The 17,134-nt window shown below is 50.8% G+C and overlaps 3 protein-coding genes across 4 annotated transcripts; all 3 read right to left on the reverse strand.

The window, feature by feature from the left end:
* Positions 1-94: 94 nt before the first annotated feature.
* Positions 95-6,440, reverse strand: LOC134023701 (zinc finger protein 687b-like). Of its 2 annotated transcripts, none has more exons than XM_062466005.1 (9): positions 6,252-6,440; positions 3,528-5,572; positions 3,155-3,410; positions 2,773-3,005; positions 1,484-1,668; positions 974-1,150; positions 734-896; positions 375-644; positions 95-241 (listed from the first exon to the last, which is right to left on the reverse strand). In XM_062466005.1, the coding sequence occupies exons 2-9, from the start codon at positions 5,550-5,552 to the stop codon at positions 125-127; spliced, it is 3,426 nt and encodes a 1,141-aa protein (XP_062321989.1). In that variant the 5' UTR covers positions 5,553-5,572; positions 6,252-6,440; the 3' UTR covers positions 95-124. The 2 variants fall into 2 exon arrangements, with proteins under 2 accessions (XP_062321989.1, XP_062321990.1); XM_062466006.1 differs by lacking the exon at positions 6,252-6,440 and adding an exon at positions 5,658-6,235.
* Positions 6,441-6,583: 143 nt separating this feature from the next.
* LOC134023702 (26S proteasome non-ATPase regulatory subunit 4-like) lies at positions 6,584-13,229 on the reverse strand. Its single transcript, XM_062466007.1, has 10 exons — positions 13,071-13,229; positions 12,262-12,402; positions 11,997-12,111; positions 11,812-11,898; positions 11,168-11,236; positions 10,641-10,859; positions 7,828-7,936; positions 7,553-7,690; positions 7,409-7,467; positions 6,584-7,128 (listed from the first exon to the last, which is right to left on the reverse strand). The coding sequence occupies exons 1-10, from the start codon at positions 13,094-13,096 to the stop codon at positions 6,955-6,957; spliced, it is 1,137 nt and encodes a 378-aa protein (XP_062321991.1). The 5' UTR covers positions 13,097-13,229; the 3' UTR covers positions 6,584-6,954.
* A 983-nt stretch (positions 13,230-14,212) lies between these two features.
* LOC134023703 (uncharacterized) lies at positions 14,213-17,095 on the reverse strand. The gene is made up of 2 exons (XM_062466008.1): positions 16,376-17,095; positions 14,213-16,313 (listed from the first exon to the last, which is right to left on the reverse strand). The coding sequence occupies exons 1-2, from the start codon at positions 16,583-16,585 to the stop codon at positions 15,861-15,863; spliced, it is 663 nt and encodes a 220-aa protein (XP_062321992.1). The 5' UTR covers positions 16,586-17,095; the 3' UTR covers positions 14,213-15,860.
* Positions 17,096-17,134: the final 39 nt, after the last annotated feature.

Raw genomic sequence — 17,134 nt, forward strand, 5'->3', positions numbered from 1 at the left:
ACTGGGGATCTTGAGGAAAATGCTGAATGGGTGTAGAGACAAAGGTAGGTTTTTAGAGTGCAGTGTGTAGGGTGCAGTGTGCAGGGTGCAGTGTGTAGGGTGCAGTGTGCAGTGTGTAGGGTGCTCACTGGCAGTGGAAGACTCTCTTGATGCCCTTGTGTTTGACGCGGATGTGGCGTCTGAGGCTGGAGGTGGAAGAGAAGGAGCTCTCACAGAGACTACACGGGAACTTCTTTAAAACCTGCCCACAGTTACACACAGTTACACCACTGTTAAAGGTCAGCTCAGGGACACAATGTACAATCCACTCACGGAGGTGACTCGGTGTTGACCGCTTGAAAGACAAGCGGCACTGCTTTGCTGTTAGTCCTGACCTTGCCATGCTGCTCGGCCATGTGGGTAATGTAGTCCTCTTTGTCGTTGTAACGGGCGTGGCAGGGGGCACAACTCCAGCCTGAGGTGGTCTTGGTCCTGTCTGCTTCTTTGTCCTCCTCCTCCTCCTCCTCCTCCTCGTCCTGGTCTCTCCACTCCTCCCCATCCGAGCTCTCTGCCTTCACACACCCACGCGCGCGGGGCGCGGGGGCCGGAACCGGCGTCACGGCAACAGGCACTTCCTGTTTCACCACAGGGCCCTTGTGTGTAGACTGAGCAACAAAACAACATGAGAGAGAGAAGAAGAAGTATTTAAAAAGGGAGGAGAGAGGCCCCACTGAGACCTGACCTCCAGACATACCTTGATGTGCTCCAGCATGGAGCTCCTCTGGGCATACAGCTTGGTACACTCAGGGCACTTGAACACGTGCACCTTCTGCTTGGTCAGATGGGTGTCAAAGTGAACGTACAGCAGGGGCTTCTGGGTAAACACTGTGTCACACATCACACACTTGTAGATCATCCTGAGAAGGAAAGAGCAAACATATAAGAATACAAATAGGACAGGCAATATTAGGTGTGTGTGTGTGTGTGTGCATACTTGGCCTGTCCAGCGGTGAGTGTGGGGTGCTGGGTGCTGATGTGGCCCTGTGCGCTGGGGGCAGATTTGAAAGCCATGGGGCAGCTAGGACACTTGTGGAACACCTCACAATGAGCCGTCTGGATATGGGACTTGACAGAGTTCAGACCTCCAAACACCACCAGACAACTGGAACACCTGGAGACAGGGAGAGAGACAGTGAGAGAGACAGGGAGAGAGACAGTGAGAGAGACAGGGAGAGAGACAGGGAGAGAGACAGGGAGAGAGACAGTGAGAGAGACAGGGAGAGAGACAGGGAGAGAGACAGGGAGAGAGACAGGGAGAGAGAGGGAGAGAGACAGGGAGAGAGACAGGGAGAGAGAAAGGGAGAGAGACAGGGAGAGAGACAGGGAGAGAGAGAGGGAGAGAGAGACAGGGAGAGAGAGACAGGGAGAGAGACAGGGAGAGAGGGAGATTGAGGCAAAGAGAGAGGGACAGACAAAGAGACAGAAGAGGAGGAGAGATCCTGACCTGTATCCGATGCGGCGTGCGAAGTGCAGGCAGGCGTGCTCCAGGTGGGCCTGGAAGGCCGCCTGCTTGGCCACGCCCCCACACTCGGGGCAGACGTGGGGGGGGCGGGACTTGTGGATGCGCTGGTGAGCAGCAGCACTGCAGCCGTTAGGCAAGAGCATGGGGGGGGAGCACTCCATACACGACTGGGGAGGGGGGCAGGAACGTGTTAGCTGCACCCATAAAGACACGCCTTCTACAGACTGCTGACAACCACACGAGGGACATCAGGTATCTAGAGACACTAGGGATGCTCATAACTAACCGTGTAACTGTTAACCAACAATATAAATGTTTACCGGTTAATACTATCGGTAAAACAGTTTTGCCAATTTAGCGACAGTGTCGCCAGATTTACCTACTTTTCACCTTCCCTAGCAGATACATATTTTTGTAACCTTTCAACATTATTTGAGCAAATATTTTTTCAACTCTTCCAAAAATAAACAAATATCTTACCTCTCAGAAAATATATTTTTTAAACCTTTCAACATTATATTTTTTCAAATATTTGTTGAACTTGTTCCAATAAAATTGGGGAAACTTTTTTTATTCACGTAAAAAGGTTAATAGTAATTTTTTGTTTTGTTTTTACCTTTCAAAACTTTTTTCCACAAAGAGAGGAGAGGAGTATTTGTACTTCGTTACTTCACCTCTCTGTTCCCTAGTGACTAAAAAGTTGTACCTAGCAACAAATCTAGCAATTTTCTGCTCCTTTGGCAATGTCCGTTTCCGTTGTTGAGCAGCAGCAAAGTAACCGGACTTCTGAGTTGTTACAGCCCCCAAAGATGTAGGTACAGACACCAGGGAGTCTGGTGGCTGAGCGGTGAGGGAGTCGGGCTAGTAATCTGAAGGTTGCCAGTTCGATTCACGTCCGTGCCAACTGACGTTGTGTCCTTGGGCAAGGCACTTCACCCTACTTGCCTCGGGGGGAATGTCCCTGTACTTACTGTAAGTCGCTCTGGATAAGAGCGTCTGCTAAATGACTAAATGTACAGACGGCGCTCTCGGATGCTGCTGTTTACAAATCAAACCCTTAAGGGGAAAACCATTTGTTTTATTGGTATTTTGTTTAATGTGTCAAAGACACTTGTCCAGTTGACTTTTTTAATCTTGTTGGTTAACGGTTAACGGTCGTTAACGAGCGTTGGTTATCGTCAATTACGTTTTTCTAAATGAGCATCCCTCACACACACACACACACACACACACACACACACACACACACACACACACACACACACACGTACTGTGTTGAGGGCTGGTTTGATCTCCTGGAAGTGAGCCACCATCTCTGTCCTGCTGTTGAACTGCACGTGACACTCAGGACACTTGTTACTGCCATACTGCACTGGCTCTGCCTTCTTACTGACGATTGGCTGCTTCTGCAGCTGGGGGGCGGGGCCGGTCGCCGGGGCCGTTGTCAGGGCGGTCACCGAGGGCGACAGCACAGACGACATGGAGGGGGAAAGAGAGAGCATGCCTGGAGGAGAGGAGAGAGGGATGAAGAGAGAGAGAATGGACAGAATCAGATCGAGCACACAGGAGATGTAACCACATGAAACACGACACACACAGCAGTCTGTGTGACGTCATCCCGTGTGCAGCCAATCCTGGTCTGAATACACTAACCAATAGGAGTGGTGTCCTGCTGACCAATCATCTGCTCCAGGCTGACAGGCCTCATCACCAGGTGAGAACACTGCATCACCAGGCCTCTCTCCTTGTGCTCGCGGGCGTGCAGCAGCAGGCTGCACTTGTTGAAGAAGGCCAGCCTCTTGGCGCAGTGGTTACACGTCACCTCGATGCGCAGGGAGCGCCGGTCGTAGTGGCGTGCCAGGCTACGCTCCAGGGCAAAGGCATCGCCACACTCCAGGCAGCGGAAGCCCTGCAGGAGAAGGAAGGAAAGAGAGTGTGTTTAGAAGGGGGAGACTCTTCACACACCCAGAGAAACAGCATTGTATCAAGTCCCTGTCTGTGTACGGGGTCAGGGAAACAGCGTCACCTGAGCCGGCAGGGGCAGGCCCCACTCCGGGGGGAGAGGGGAGGACAGGTCGGGCTTGTAGCTGGGCAGCAGATTCTTGCTGTTGAGGATCTTGTTGAAGGCCTCCACCAGGCTGGACTGGCTGCGGGAGATGATGGCCCCCGTGCTGTTCACGATGGAGGCCGGCCGGCTGCCCCCCTGGGCGGGGAGGAGGGGGGAGGCCAGTGACATGCTGCTGGTCAGGGTCTTCTGGCCCAGGCCACGCACGTTCACCCCTGCCGGCGCCATCCTGGGGGAGGACGACACGGGTGGCAGCGCCGCAGACCTGGTGATGCTGACGGCTGTGGCGGACACCTTGGGCTTGCTCTCCGCGGCCATGCTGTTCTGGGCCTTGCTTGCGGCGGCAAGCATGGCGGAGCTGGCGTCCTGCAGGGTGGACACGGGCAGGGGGCTGCCGTCCTTGGCCCTCTGCTGCTGAAACGGCACCCTCTTAGGCCTGGTCGCGACCTTACGCCCCGCTGGGGGGGGTCTGGAGCCGTCCACGCCTTTGGAGGAGGTCCCGCCCGCTCCTTTGGGAGCTACTCTGGTCACGGTTCTAGTGATGCTGCCGGTCGGGGTCTTCACTGTTTTGATTCGGACTTTGAGGGGCCGGGAGGGGCCTGCTGTGGTTGCCGTGGCGTTTGCAAGCTTAGGATCCATGTGAGAGGAGCCGGCAGCAGGAGCGTCCGCACCTCTCTGTCCGTCCTCTGTCTCCATCTTCTCCCCTTCCTCCGTCCCACTCCCCTGACTGGGATCGCTCTCCTGGGGCTCCTCTCTACCCTGGGGCCCCTGTCTACCCTGGGGACCCTGCAACGTGGGGGCAGGAGTAGGAGCTGGGCTGGGGCTTTTCTTGGACGTGGGCGGGACGGCGCCCGTCTGATCAGGCGGAGGGCTTTCTGGGGAGTCCCTCTCGTCGATGATGTGTTCTGGATACTTTTCGTCTGGGGCGGTGAGGGGGGAGGATAGCCAGGCTGGAGGACGCCCAGGCTGGGGGGGACACCTGGGAGTGAAGGACACCTTCTCTGGGGGAGGGGGCTTGTCGTTTGACAGCGTCCGGGGAGAAGAGAGGAGAGGGGGGGCAGGGAGAGGGGGAGGGGACGATGGCGTAGGCGAGCCAAACAGTTCGGAGGGTCTTCTGTGTCGCCGTGGGAACTTGGGCGGCGAGCGCATGGGAGAATCTGGGCTCTCCTGGATCACCAGCGGGCTTCCCAGGTCAGGCTCCGAGTCAGAATCAGAGTCCATGAGGCGCCGGAGCCCAGATCTGATGCTCCCGTTGGAGGGGGGAGGGGTTGGGGGTGGGCTGGGGGGGCGAGGAGCATGGAGGATGGAGGGAGGGGGCAGGCGTTGGGTGTCAGAGGGGGGGGGGGAGGAGGTGAAGGGGGGGGGGAGAGACGCGTGTGGGGTGAGGAGAGGCTTGACTCTGCCGAGGAAGCTGGCTGTGTGTCTGGCGTTGCTGACAGACTGCCCCTCTCCTCCACTGTCTTCTCTGCCGGCCAGGGGGGAACTGGAGGACCACAAGTCCCCACTGGCCTGGCTCTGCACCCTGGGGTTAGCCTCCAGGGTCGGTGGGGGGCCCTCAAAGCCATTGCGGATCTGTGGCTCTGAGCAGACCAGACCAGGCATGCGGCTGGCCAGCCGTGCTCCTAGCAGAGACCCTCCCCCTCTGGCCTCCGTCCGAGGGGCTGTGGTGCCACTCCCCTCAGGGCTGTCTTCCTCCTCCTCCTCCTCCTCATCATCATCATCATCATCCTCCTCCTCATCCGACCCCTCCTCCTCCTCTCCAAATACGTCAGACCGCACGCTGTTCTTCACAATCACACTGACCACCGGAGTGTCGCCCTGAGGGCTTGGAGGGCTGTTGGGTCTTAAGGGGGAGCTGCTGTGGCCCTTCCCTGAGTCCTCCCCGCACTCCTCTGGACTGGATTGGATGGCCTCTTTGGCATCAATGTCAGGAATGTCAAAGGCTGCCAACAAATCGTCAAAGTCTGGGGTCTTCATGTCCCCCATTCCCAGATAACCACCAAACCCTGCAGGGAAACAGATAGCATGTTGAATTACACCAAGGCCTGCCCATATTTGGTAAACAATTAGCAGAAAATTAAAATGTTCTACCTTCTGTTTGACCAAATGTTTAAATGCTTCCTTGATCAGTCTACTACTTAGTTCGTCAAAGTAACGTGGTCATACCAGCTTTATTTTAGTCTGCAAACAGCTAGCCTAATAACGTCGCTAGCCAGTTAGCCTCTTGCATGCTTCCTGAACTTGCCATTACCTTCTCTGCTTTTACTAACTTAGCTTGCAAGCTACTGCTTTTCCTCCAAATGAAATCAAAACATCTGCCGGAGTGCACTAAAAACATACAAAAAAGCTACAATCGTGGCGCTTTGTTGGCTATCTATATGTTTTATTGTATGATTAAACATTTACAAACTTTGTGGCTAAGAACACCTCAACAGGCTAGCCATGCAGATGCTAGTTAGCTCCGTCTGTTAGCTGGCTAGCTGACGTCCAACCCGCCTCGACGACACATTGAGGGGCATTTAGCTAGTTACCTCTTACGTTTAATCGAGTTTAAACCAAATGTATAGTGTGCAAAACACAAGCTGATGTCTAGCTAAGCCTCCTTAAGACATACAAAGTATTTAGTGACATAGTTGTAAAGTTTTTAAACTCTTAACAGCGAAGAAAATGTCTAGATTTGTTTACCTCAAACTAAATGGGAATCCTGACTTTCCTTTAGGATGACGCATGAGTTGTTCGTCATCAGAAGATCGACGAAAGCGAGAGGCCAGACCCGGAGTCACAACATGTAATGATCCAAGTTATCTACACGCCCAAGTTTACTTCTCACAGTACTTCAGTTTACTAAACGGAGCTACAATTTTATCAACAATGACACCTACGTTTGACATACAAATAACTAATGATGTAACTAAAGAATATGTTAACTTGACAGACGTAGCCATGTTAGATTTTAAGGTTGTAGTGGTAATATCCTTCTATTAGCAGTTCCGAAATGTAACAAAGGCAACTTAAACTGCTGTTTTATTTTGTAAATTTATTAAGGATTATCAGCAGGTAATATCCATTTACTGAATGTTTCTGAGTAGTTACCATGTCCCACTGTAATACAAAAGTTTCCCCACCCCCCAAAAAAGAAACATGCATCAGCCTTGACGCAAAACAGAATAAAGCCTTGGTCATAAGCCTTAACTATACAAAAACTCCCATGAATGACAGGTTTCCGTTTACACAGTTATACTATAGAAGGATCCATTGTCAACAGGCCTTTACAGGGTGTCTAAAATGTTTTTAATGTATGCTTTGGATGGGAAAACTGACACCGTACATCTCTCAGTCTTTCATTCTCCAGTAGTCTTCCATACTGCGTGTACACGCTTGTGTGTGTTTATTTCTTCTTTTCGTCATCCTTCTTGCCCTCCGGGGGTTTGGAGCCAGTCTGGGAGGCCAGGGAACCCATGGCGTTGCGGATCGCCTCGTTGTTGGGGTCGACGCCGGGAAGGTTCTCAAGGACGCTCTGGAGGAACTCTGGGTCCTGCATGACATCATAGTCCTCCTCATCCTACACACACGGGAACAGCAGGCCATGAGACTACAGCAGGTGATGACACTACAGCAGGTGATGACACTACAGCAGGTGATGAGACTACAGCAGGTGATGACCAGTTTCACCAGAAGGTCAGTCTCACCAGAAGGTCAGTTTCTCCAGAAGGTCAGTCTCACCAGAAGGTCAGTCTCACCAGAAGGTCAGTCTCACCAGAAGGTCAGTCTCACCAGAAGGTCAGTCTCACCAGAAGGTCAGTCTCACCAGAAGGTCAGTCTCACCAGAAGGTCAGTCTCACCTTAGCTTCAGAAGAGTCCATGGGAGCCCCTGTGTCCATGTCTTCTGCGCCACCAAACTCTGCAGGACACAAGTATGATACTGAAACGTCAGGGTGTTTGGGTGTTTGTGTGGCCCACTGTGTGGTGTGACACGAGTCACTGACCTCCGCCTGCTCCCTGCATGGACATCTGCAACGCATAGGCGATCTGTTCATCCTCAGTCATGCGGCTGATGTCAGGAAGAGCAGGTGTGGCCGTGTCCACCTGAGGGACAGACATCTTCAACAGGGCGTCGTCTGACTCTGAAGCAGCAAGAGAGGAGACGGAGAGAGGAGAGAAGTTAGGCAGTTAAAATACTGCCCAGAAGGATGTGGGTACTGATTGGTTAGCAGGTTCTGTTTTCATCAGAAGGACTCATCGCTAGTCTGTTTCCTCTCACCGTCTGCAGTGGGGGAGGGGGCACCAGCCTCTGCAGCCGACACCACGGCAACCCTGCGGGCCTCGTCCTCCTGCCTCTGTCTCTGCTCCTCCATGGAAACCCTCAGAGCCTGTACACAAGGGTTACACACTCTCAGAGCCTGCACACAGGGGTTACACACTCTGAGCCTGTACACAGGGGTTACACACTCTCAGAGCCTGTACACAGGGGTTACACACTCTCAGAGCCTGCACACAGGGGTTACACACTCTCAGAGCCTGCACACAGGGGTTACACACTCAGAGCCTGCACACAGGGGTTACACTCTCAGAGCCTGTACACAGGGGTTACACACTCTCAGAGCCTGCACACAGGGGTTACACACTCTCAGAGCCTGCACACAGGGGTTACACTCTCAGAGCCTGTACACAGGGGTTACACACTCTCAGAGCCTGCACACAGGGGTTACACACTCTCAGAGCCTGCACACAGGGGTTACACACTCTCAGAGCCTGCACACAGGGGTTACACACTCTCAGAGCCTGCACACAGGGGTTACACACTCTGAGCCTGCACACAGGGGTTACACACTCTCAGAGCCTGCACACAGGGGTTACACACTCTCAGAGCCTGTACACAGGGGTTACACACTCTCAGAGCCTGCACACAGGGGTTACACACTCTCAGAGCCTGTACACAGGGGTTACACACTCTCAGAGCCTGCACACAGGGGTTACACACTCTCAGAGCCTGCACACAGGGGTTACACACTCTCAGAGCCTGCACACAGGGGTTACACACTCTCAGAGCCTGCACACAGGGGTTACACACTCTCAGAGCCTGCACACAGGGGTTACACACTCTCAGAGCCTGCACACAGGGGTTACACACTCTCAGAGCCTGTACACAGGGGTTACACACTCTGAGCCTGCACACAGGGGTTACACACTCTGAGCCTGCACACAGGGGTTACACACTCTGAGCCTGCACACAGGGGTTACACACTCTCTGAGCCTGCACACAGGGGTTACACACTCTCTGAGCCTGCACACAAGGGTTACACACACTCTGAGCCTGCACACAGGGGTTACACACTCTGAGCCTGCACACAGGGGTTACACACTCTCAGAGCCTGCACACAGGGGTTACACACTCTCAGAGCCTGTACACAGGGGTTACACACTCTCAGAGCCTGCACACAGGGGTTACACACTCTCAGAGCCTGTACACAGGGGTTACACACTCTCAGAGCCTGTACACAGGGGTTACACACTCTCAGAGCCTGCACACAGGGGTTACACACTCTCAGAGCCTGTACACAGGGGTTACACACTCTGAGCCTGCACACAGGGGTTACACACTCTCAGAGCCTGTACACAGGGGTTACACACTCTCAGAGCCTGCACACAGGGGTTACACACTCTCAGAGCCTGCACACAGGGGTTACACACTCTCAGAGCCTGTACACAGGGGTTACACACTCTGAGCCTGCACACAGGGGTTACACACTCTGAGCCTGTACACAGGGGTTACACACTCTCAGAGCCTGCACACAGGGGTTACACACTCTCAGAGCCTGCACACAGGGGTTACACACTCTCAGAGCCTGCACACAGGGGTTACACACTCTGAGCCTGTACACAGGGGTTACACACTCTCAGAGCCTGCACACAGGGGTTACACTCTCAGAGCCTGCACACAGGGGTTACACACTCTCAGAGCCTGTACACAGGGGTTACACACTCTCAGAGCCTGTACACAGGGGTTACACACTCTCAGAGCCTGCACACAGGGGTTACACACTCTCAGAGCCTGCACACAGGGGTTACACACTCTGAGCCTGCACACAGGGGTTACACACTCTCAGAGCCTGCACACAGGGGTTACACACTCTCAGAGCCTGCACACAGGGGTTACACACTCTCAGAGCCTGTACACAGGGGTTACACACTCTCAGAGCCTGCACACAGGGATTACACACTCTCAGAGCCTGTACACAGGGGTTACACACTCTGAGCCTGTACACAGGGGTTACACACTCTCAGAGCCTGTACACAGGGGTTACACACTGAGCCTGCACACAGGGGTTACACACTCTGAGCCTGTACACAGGGGTTACACACTCTGAGCCTGTACACAGGGGTTACACACTCTGAGCCTGTACACAGGGGTTACACACTGAGCCTGCACACAGGGGTTACACACTGAGCCTGTACACAGGGGTTACACACTCTGAGCCTGTACACAGGGGTTACACACTCTCAGAGCCTGTACACAGGGGTTACACACTCTCAGAGCCTGCACACAGGGGTTACACACTCTCAGAGCCTGTACACAGGGGTTACACACTCTCAGAGCCTGTACACAGGGGTTACACACTGAGCCTGCACACAGGGGTTACACACTCTGAGCCTGTACACAGGGGTTACACACTCTGAGCCTGTACACAGGGGTTACACACTCTGAGCCTGTACACAGGGGTTACACACTCTGAGCCTGTACACAGGGGTTACACACACTGAGCCTGCACACAGGGGTTACACACACTGAGCCTGCACACAGGGGTTACACACTGAGCCTGCACACAGGGGTTACACACACTGAGCCTGCACACAGGGGTTACACACTCTGAGCCTGTACACAGGGGTTACACACTCTGAGCCTGTACACAGGGGTTACACTTCAGCTCACCTTTATTTAACCAGGTAAGGTAACATAAGAGATGAAGAGATTCATGAGAAAACAAGGAGGAGGGAGAGTAGGAGGGGGGTGTATGAGTGAAAGAGAGATTGTGCCGGTTTGCCTTGGATAACTTCTCCATGCATGTTTCTTACCAAAGCCAGCTCTGGGTCGGCGCTGGGATCCACCCCGAACTCAAAGTCGCTAGCCCCCAGACCCAGCATGGCGCCTCCCTCCCCAGCCAGGATGGGGGAGGAGAGCAGGGCGTCGGCCAGGCTGGGTCCTGGAGGCACGGTCACCAGATGGGAACCTGCTGAACCCTCCTTTCCATTCAAAGTGTTTATGAAGGCAGTCAACTTCTCTGTGTTCATCTCCTGCAGGAGGCAGATATACATACACGCATCATCATCATTTCCCCACAGGGCTTGATATTGCAACCATTTTGCAAATGTTGACCATTAACTAGCATGCAATATAAATCTTTAACATAAAGATCGTTACACAAATGATCCAAACTTTTTAAAGTTGGGAGCACCAGTGCCAAGTGCCAAGTAAAAAAAGTTAATTTCAAGCCCTGCCCCATAACAGTCTCTCTACCTGCCCCATAACAGTCTCTCTACCTGCCCCATAACAGTCTCTCTCTCGGACAACAACATAGCTGTGGAAGCCGAAAACCACGTACCTCTTCACCAAAGTTAATAATGTCCACGCTCACTTTTTCCTTCTTCAGACGCTTTGCCATTTTGACCAGCTGAGGAAAATCAGGTTTTTAAACTTACACCCCATGACACTGTATGCAGACAGACACAGCTACTGTATGCAGACAGACACATCTACTGTATGCAGACAGACACAGCTACTGTATGCAGACAGACACATCTACTGTATACAGACAGACACATCTACTGTATGCAGACACAGCTACTGTATGCAGACAGACACATCTGCTGTATACAGACACATCTACTGTATGCAGACAGACACATCTGCTGTATACAGACACATCTACTGTATGCAGACAGACACATGTGCTGTATACAGACACATCTACTGTATGCAGCCAGACACATCTGCTGTATGCAGACACATCTACTGTATGCAGACAGACACATCTGCTGTATACAGACACATCTACTGTATGCAGACAGACACATCTGCTGTATGCAGACACATCTACTGTATGCAGACACATCTACTGTATACAGACACATCTACTGTATGCAGACACATCTACTGTATGCAGACACATCTGCTGTATGCAGACACATCTACTGTATGCAGACACATCTACTGTATGCAGACACAGACACCAGAATGAGAACTCACATCTTTCTCGTTGTCCTCGACTGGGCTGCCCACAAAAGCGATGATGCGCATCTTGTGGTTTTTCCCCTGCCTGTGCTTCAGAGCCAGCTAGAGGGATCGGAGAGACCAGGAGAGGTGATTGAAGAGCCAGAATACGATGTTATAGCTGCTAGATGCGATGGTGCAGCAGTTGGTAGAACACTCACATGTGCTACTCTGATGCCAGTGCAGAAGCTGATGTTGCCGCGGGGCTGAACAGCGTGTAGTTTGGACAGGATCCTGCCTGTATCCGGGGTCAGCGTGGTCAGCACCTCACAGTTACTGCATAGAAAACACATCTTGTTGGTGAAACTGTATTTGTTAGCAATCAGTGAAATGTCCCATACACTCATACACACAAAATCCTGTTACCATGCCCACTATTCTGTTACCATGCACACGGTTCTGTTACCAGGCACACGGTTCACTTACTTGGCCATGGTGATGAGGCCCACATTGTTCTCGGGGTTACTGCGGGTCTTGGAGTGACACACAATGTTGACAGCATCCTGCTGGGCCTGCAGTCTCGTGGGTAAAAAGTCTCCATTGCGCATGTACTCACTGTTGTCCACACTAGTTGAACGTATAGGAGTTCACATGATCAGGCCAACAGTTTCGTAAGGTTATTATTATTAACTGGAGTGATTTCATTTGCAGGTCAGCGAATGGGCTAACGGAGCGATATTAATTAAATGTTCAAACTATAGACTATTGAATATATGTGTAACTCATACACATAACAGGCTGTTCCATGTGATTGAGGCCTTAAATGTACATGTGTTTTTAGCCATAAGAATAGCTAGTCAGCTGTCACTACCCAGCTAGCTAATGACCAGTTGTCATTGTTATGTTTAGCTAGCAAGGTAGCTAACACAGCTAGCACCAGAATCAATTTACCGATTTACAGATCCACTAGGTAGCTACTCATCCAAACACAAACAAAACAGGACGGTACATAGTTACTCTGTTGCTTTGGGTATCATCCCTATCCTATTAACTAAAAACAAGGTTAAATTATTGTCTAAACCACGCTAGAGCTAGCTATTTTACTAGACTACTGTGCAGTGACTCAGGAAAATAACTGGTTAGCTGGCTAGCTAGCTCGCTGATATCCCGGTAATTTATGGTTAACGCTCACTGCTTGCAAATACATGTAAACATATCAAACACCTAAATATACAGTTTTATTTTACTTAAAAATAAAGAAAATCTGATTAATATTAGATGTCTGATAACCTTACCAGACCATAGTACTTTCGAGCACCATCTTGGAATCTTTCTGTAACTTCTACGTCACCGGAAGTGGTTGATGGGAAATGATGTTCTTTGAAGCGGATGAAAAAAACAGTTCTGATCTAGGACCAGTTATTCTTTGACATAAACAGACATGGACCCCCTCCTAGATTAGCGGCCCTGCTGGGAAGCAAGATGCGTTTGGGTCCTGCACTAGACCAGACAGCTGTGTCGCAACTCGAGATTGCTAGAGAAACCCCTTATTTGTCAGCGACCTGATTTCTGCATACTGGGAGCAAGTGGTTAGCTGTGGACGTCTTTTCCCTATGATGTGTAGGCTACATAGCAATACAATAATATAGGCTACGAAATAAAAATGCTTGTATATAAAAGGCTCTTGGATCTAGTTACAGTCTCGATCCGTGTACTTCCGTCCGTGTAGTTTTGTCGATCCAGTTTTTTCTAGGAGCAGTCTGCTTCCAGGTGTTGGGACACGCGCCGCTCACCTGGGAGGTAAGATGAGCAGCAATGACGTGACGTAACGCTGGCTCAAACATTGACAATACTCAACATCTAGAAAATATGTTTAATCCTTTAAAATCAGGGAGACAATATGAAAAACATCACTACCACATAACTGAAACATGGCATAATGAACAGGCAGCACGGACAGCATGAGAAGGCATTTCTGTGACTCCTATGTACATATAAACATTTTATACACACAGTAGAAATATAGTAATTGAAGCATAGACGGCAACCAGAAACTCTTGAGACCTTGTGAAACATTCATGTAGAAAAGCATGGGACAATATATTCCCAAAATCAGTATGGAGAGTATATCATTTATCACAATAAAACCATTATATAAAAGTGAATTGTCAAATAATCCCATCCCCTATGCAAATCACACTATTAAGATGCAGACATTGTTTTGTCAGAATACATTATTATACTTACAATCGTCTACGGTACATACATCTTACAAATAATTTCAGCCTACATCAAGGTCATAATAGTCATAATAAATACATTTCTTGAAACTGACAGATGGCAGACTTGATCATATTGCATTTGTGTTCAAGTTGTGTAGTGTCTCTTGTGTGTGCCTGCCTCGGGCACTACAGGATCATGTGTCTCTTGTGTGTGCCTGCCTCGGGCACTACAGGATCATGTGTCACTTGTGCAGTGGTCGTTTTCTAACATGAACATATGTTAAAATTTTTCACAAAAAAAAAAAGTTGTTCTGAGGCTGTCCAAAATAGAAACAGCCAGTTTCCACTGACTGGAACCCTGTTGTCACACTAAGGCTTTACAGTATTGTTTTGTCTTTCATCACAACGAGGGGATTAAATAGTGTTGGAGTGTTGTCTTTGGTGACAGTAAGACTTCCGACTGAACTGAGGACCTGTGCCCAGGTGTGCCCAGGTGTGCCCAGGTGTGCCCAGGTGTGCCCAGCTGTGCCCAGCTGTGCCCAGCTGTGCCCAGCTGTGCCCAGCTGTGCCCAGCTGTGGCCAGCTGTGGCCAGCTGTGGCCAGCTGTGGCCAGCTGTGGCCAGCTGTGGCCAGCTGTGGCCAGCTGTGGCCAGCTGTGGCCAGCTGTGGCCAGCTGTGGCCAGCTGTGGCCAGCTGTGGCCAACAGGCAAGGCCATGGAGGAGGTAACCAGTAGTACTGTACCTTTGCCACCTCTGGTATTTGGATGCATCATCAACATCATCATTGTCATGGGAGACAGGGAAAGTAGTAAACATAAACTTTTAATTCTTTAAGACCATAAAGTAGATTAATTTCAATACTTTTGTACCACCCCTCACACCCACACACTATTGTCTGCCCTCATGCAGAAAAGACTGAGAAGAGATCTGGTTCAAATCTTCAAAGCAGAAAAAAAAATATCCGTCTTAAATACAGGTCTGCCCTGAAGGGTGCCCGTGTCCAGCCAGTCCATGCACAAGCATTCTGATTGCTTTCCATGTTGTGTTTACTGTTAATCCCACTGGATCATGCATGTTCACCTCCCCCGGTGAGCTTGCAGGCATGGCTGTGTTCAGATGTATTCTTTGGAACCATGTCTCTGGCTTGTGAAATGCAAAACACTTTCTTAACTTCCATATGTCTCCATTTGCTCCCCAACCCCTCTGGTGTGAAGACCACATGAGCTCAGAACTCAGCTGTAACACCTTAGCACGTGCAGAGGGAGGGCTAGTCTCTTCACGTCTCTTAAGTCTCATGGAAAATAATCCTACTGTTTAGTGTACACGAGTATGATGTGCAAAGAAAGAAAAAAAAAAGAATGGGAAAAACAGTTATCCATAAAAATAAAAAGGACTACATCCCAATTCCTGGGGTTCATATGTAATGCAGTATGGTGCAGCTGGTTCAGTTTGTCTGACAGCACAAGGAGGACCAAGTCATTTCCGTAACCAGCAGAAATTACTATTTTGTGCATTTATGGAAAATGGAACATGGCTGGGTATCAAGGTACTCAGTACCTTGGGAACACTTGTGGGACAACTTTAAACATATATAAAAGGACGCATTCACCAAACTGAATGTGATGGCGTGTCTACAAAGCTGAGAGAAATGTGTGCACAATACTCCCACCGTTTCCAACCACAACAGTCAATTGGTCCATTTGTTTGGAAAGATATGATTGGCAGTGAAGTGTAAATTTAAATAATGTACGAAAAATGACTATAGATAGAATTACAATAGGGCCGTGTTTGGTCACGGACTGACTGCAGGATAAGTTACACAGACGTCTAAAAGATGATCGCTGTCTTTCTGTTCACTGATCTTCAGGTTAGCCTCTCTGCAAAGCCTAAGCACATGGGCCTCTCCTCTGCACCACCAGCCTGGCACATGGGCCTCTCCTCTGCACCACCAGCCTGGCACATGGGCCTCTCCTCTGCACCACCAGCCTGGCACATGGGCTTCTCCTCTGCACCACCAGCCTGGCACATGGGCTTCTCCTCTGCACCACCAGCCTGGCACATGGGCTTCTCCTCTGCACCACCAGCCTGGCACATGGGCCTCTCCTCTGCACCACCAGCCTGGCACATGGGCTTCTCCTCTGCACCACCAGCCTGGCACATGGGCTTCTCCTCTGCACCACCAGCCTGGCACATGGGCTTCTCCTCTGCACCACCAGCCTGGCACATGGGCTTCTCCTCTGCACCACCAGCCTGGCACATGGGCTTCTCCTCTGCACCACCAGCCTGGCACATGGGCTTCTCCTCTGCACCACCAGCCTGGCACATGGGCCTCTCCTCTGCACCACCAGCCTGGCACATGGGCTCCTCCTCTGCACCACCTGGCATGTATAACACCAGCCCTTACCAGCACCATATTCATCTGGTTGTGTGTCAAACTTCTGTCCAAGCCTTGCTGGACACTTCCTTGGACAGGTGCGTGTGGGTTGGTCCCAGCAAGGCTCTAACAGAAGTCCCACCAAAAAGAGGTATGCCAAACTATCTGTACTAGTGTGGACCTGTTTGATTCCCAAAACATTCTGATTCAACATTCAGTCTTTCATAGCAAAGATCTACGCCAGTTATCTAGAAATGCATATATGATTGGAAAACCTTTGCAATTGTAACATTTAGCAATGATAGTATAGTGTGGTCATAACAGATTCATAAAACACTTGAGAACAGTCCTCTCATATCTCCTGTTGGACCTGAGGAGCCCCTGAAGACATGGATGCCAGTCCTGGAAACATTAGGGCTCTGAGTCATGCGCGGCTGAACCCTAACCCTAACACTTAGGGCTCTGAGTCATGCGCGGCTGAACCCTAACCCTCACGCTGTGCACAGCCACGGCAACAACCACTCAGGCAAGAAGAGGCTTGAGTCTGAAACAAGGGAGAGTTCCACCTCCACACCTCTTGGATCCTCCTCTCCTTCTCTCCCTCCCCTCCCTCCCTCCCTCTTAAAGAAGCCTGTGGAAACTCAAACAATGGCGGTTGTGGACAATGCAAGCGGGCTCAGCGACTTCTAAAATGTAGTTGGTTTTCTAGCAGCACACACTGTCCCCCTCCGCACCCCCCCATCCCCATCCCTCCCCCTCCCCT

This window comes from Osmerus eperlanus, chromosome 7 (genome assembly GCF_963692335.1).
Source record: "Osmerus eperlanus chromosome 7, fOsmEpe2.1, whole genome shotgun sequence".
NCBI classification, from domain to species: domain Eukaryota; kingdom Metazoa; phylum Chordata; class Actinopteri; order Osmeriformes; family Osmeridae; genus Osmerus; species Osmerus eperlanus.

What these genes read in the sequence shown, in the direction of transcription:
- LOC134023702 (XM_062466007.1), bottom strand. Translation starts at nt 13,096, where the DNA reads ATGGTGCTCGAAAGTACTATGGTCTG. An exon ending in CTCGAAAGTACTATGGTCTG is followed by an intron (nt 12,403 to 13,070) that starts GTAAGGTTATCA and finishes ACGTTCAACTAG; the next exon opens with TGTGGACAACAGTGAGTACA. An exon ending in CCGACCCAGAGCTGGCTTTG is followed by an intron (nt 7,937 to 10,640) that starts GTAAGAAACATG and finishes CCTTGTGTACAG; the next exon opens with GCTCTGAGGGTTTCCATGGA.
- LOC134023703 (XM_062466008.1), bottom strand. Translation starts at nt 16,585, where the DNA reads ATGTTGAATCAGAATGTTTTGGGAATCAAACAGGTCCACACTAGTACA. An exon ending in GCTGGTGTTATACATGCCAG is followed by an intron (nt 16,314 to 16,375) that starts GTGGTGCAGAGG and finishes CCCATGTGCCAG; the next exon opens with GCTGGTGGTGCAGAGGAGAA.
- LOC134023701 (XM_062466005.1), bottom strand. Translation starts at nt 5,552, where the DNA reads ATGGGGGACATGAAGACCCCAGACTTTGACGATTTGTTGGCAGCCTTT. An exon ending in CTCACCGCTGGACAGGCCAA is followed by an intron (nt 897 to 973) that starts GTATGCACACAC and finishes TTTCCTTCTCAG; the next exon opens with GATGATCTACAAGTGTGTGA. An exon ending in TGGCCGAGCAGCATGGCAAG is followed by an intron (nt 242 to 374) that starts GTCAGGACTAAC and finishes AACTGTGGGCAG; the next exon opens with GTTTTAAAGAAGTTCCCGTG.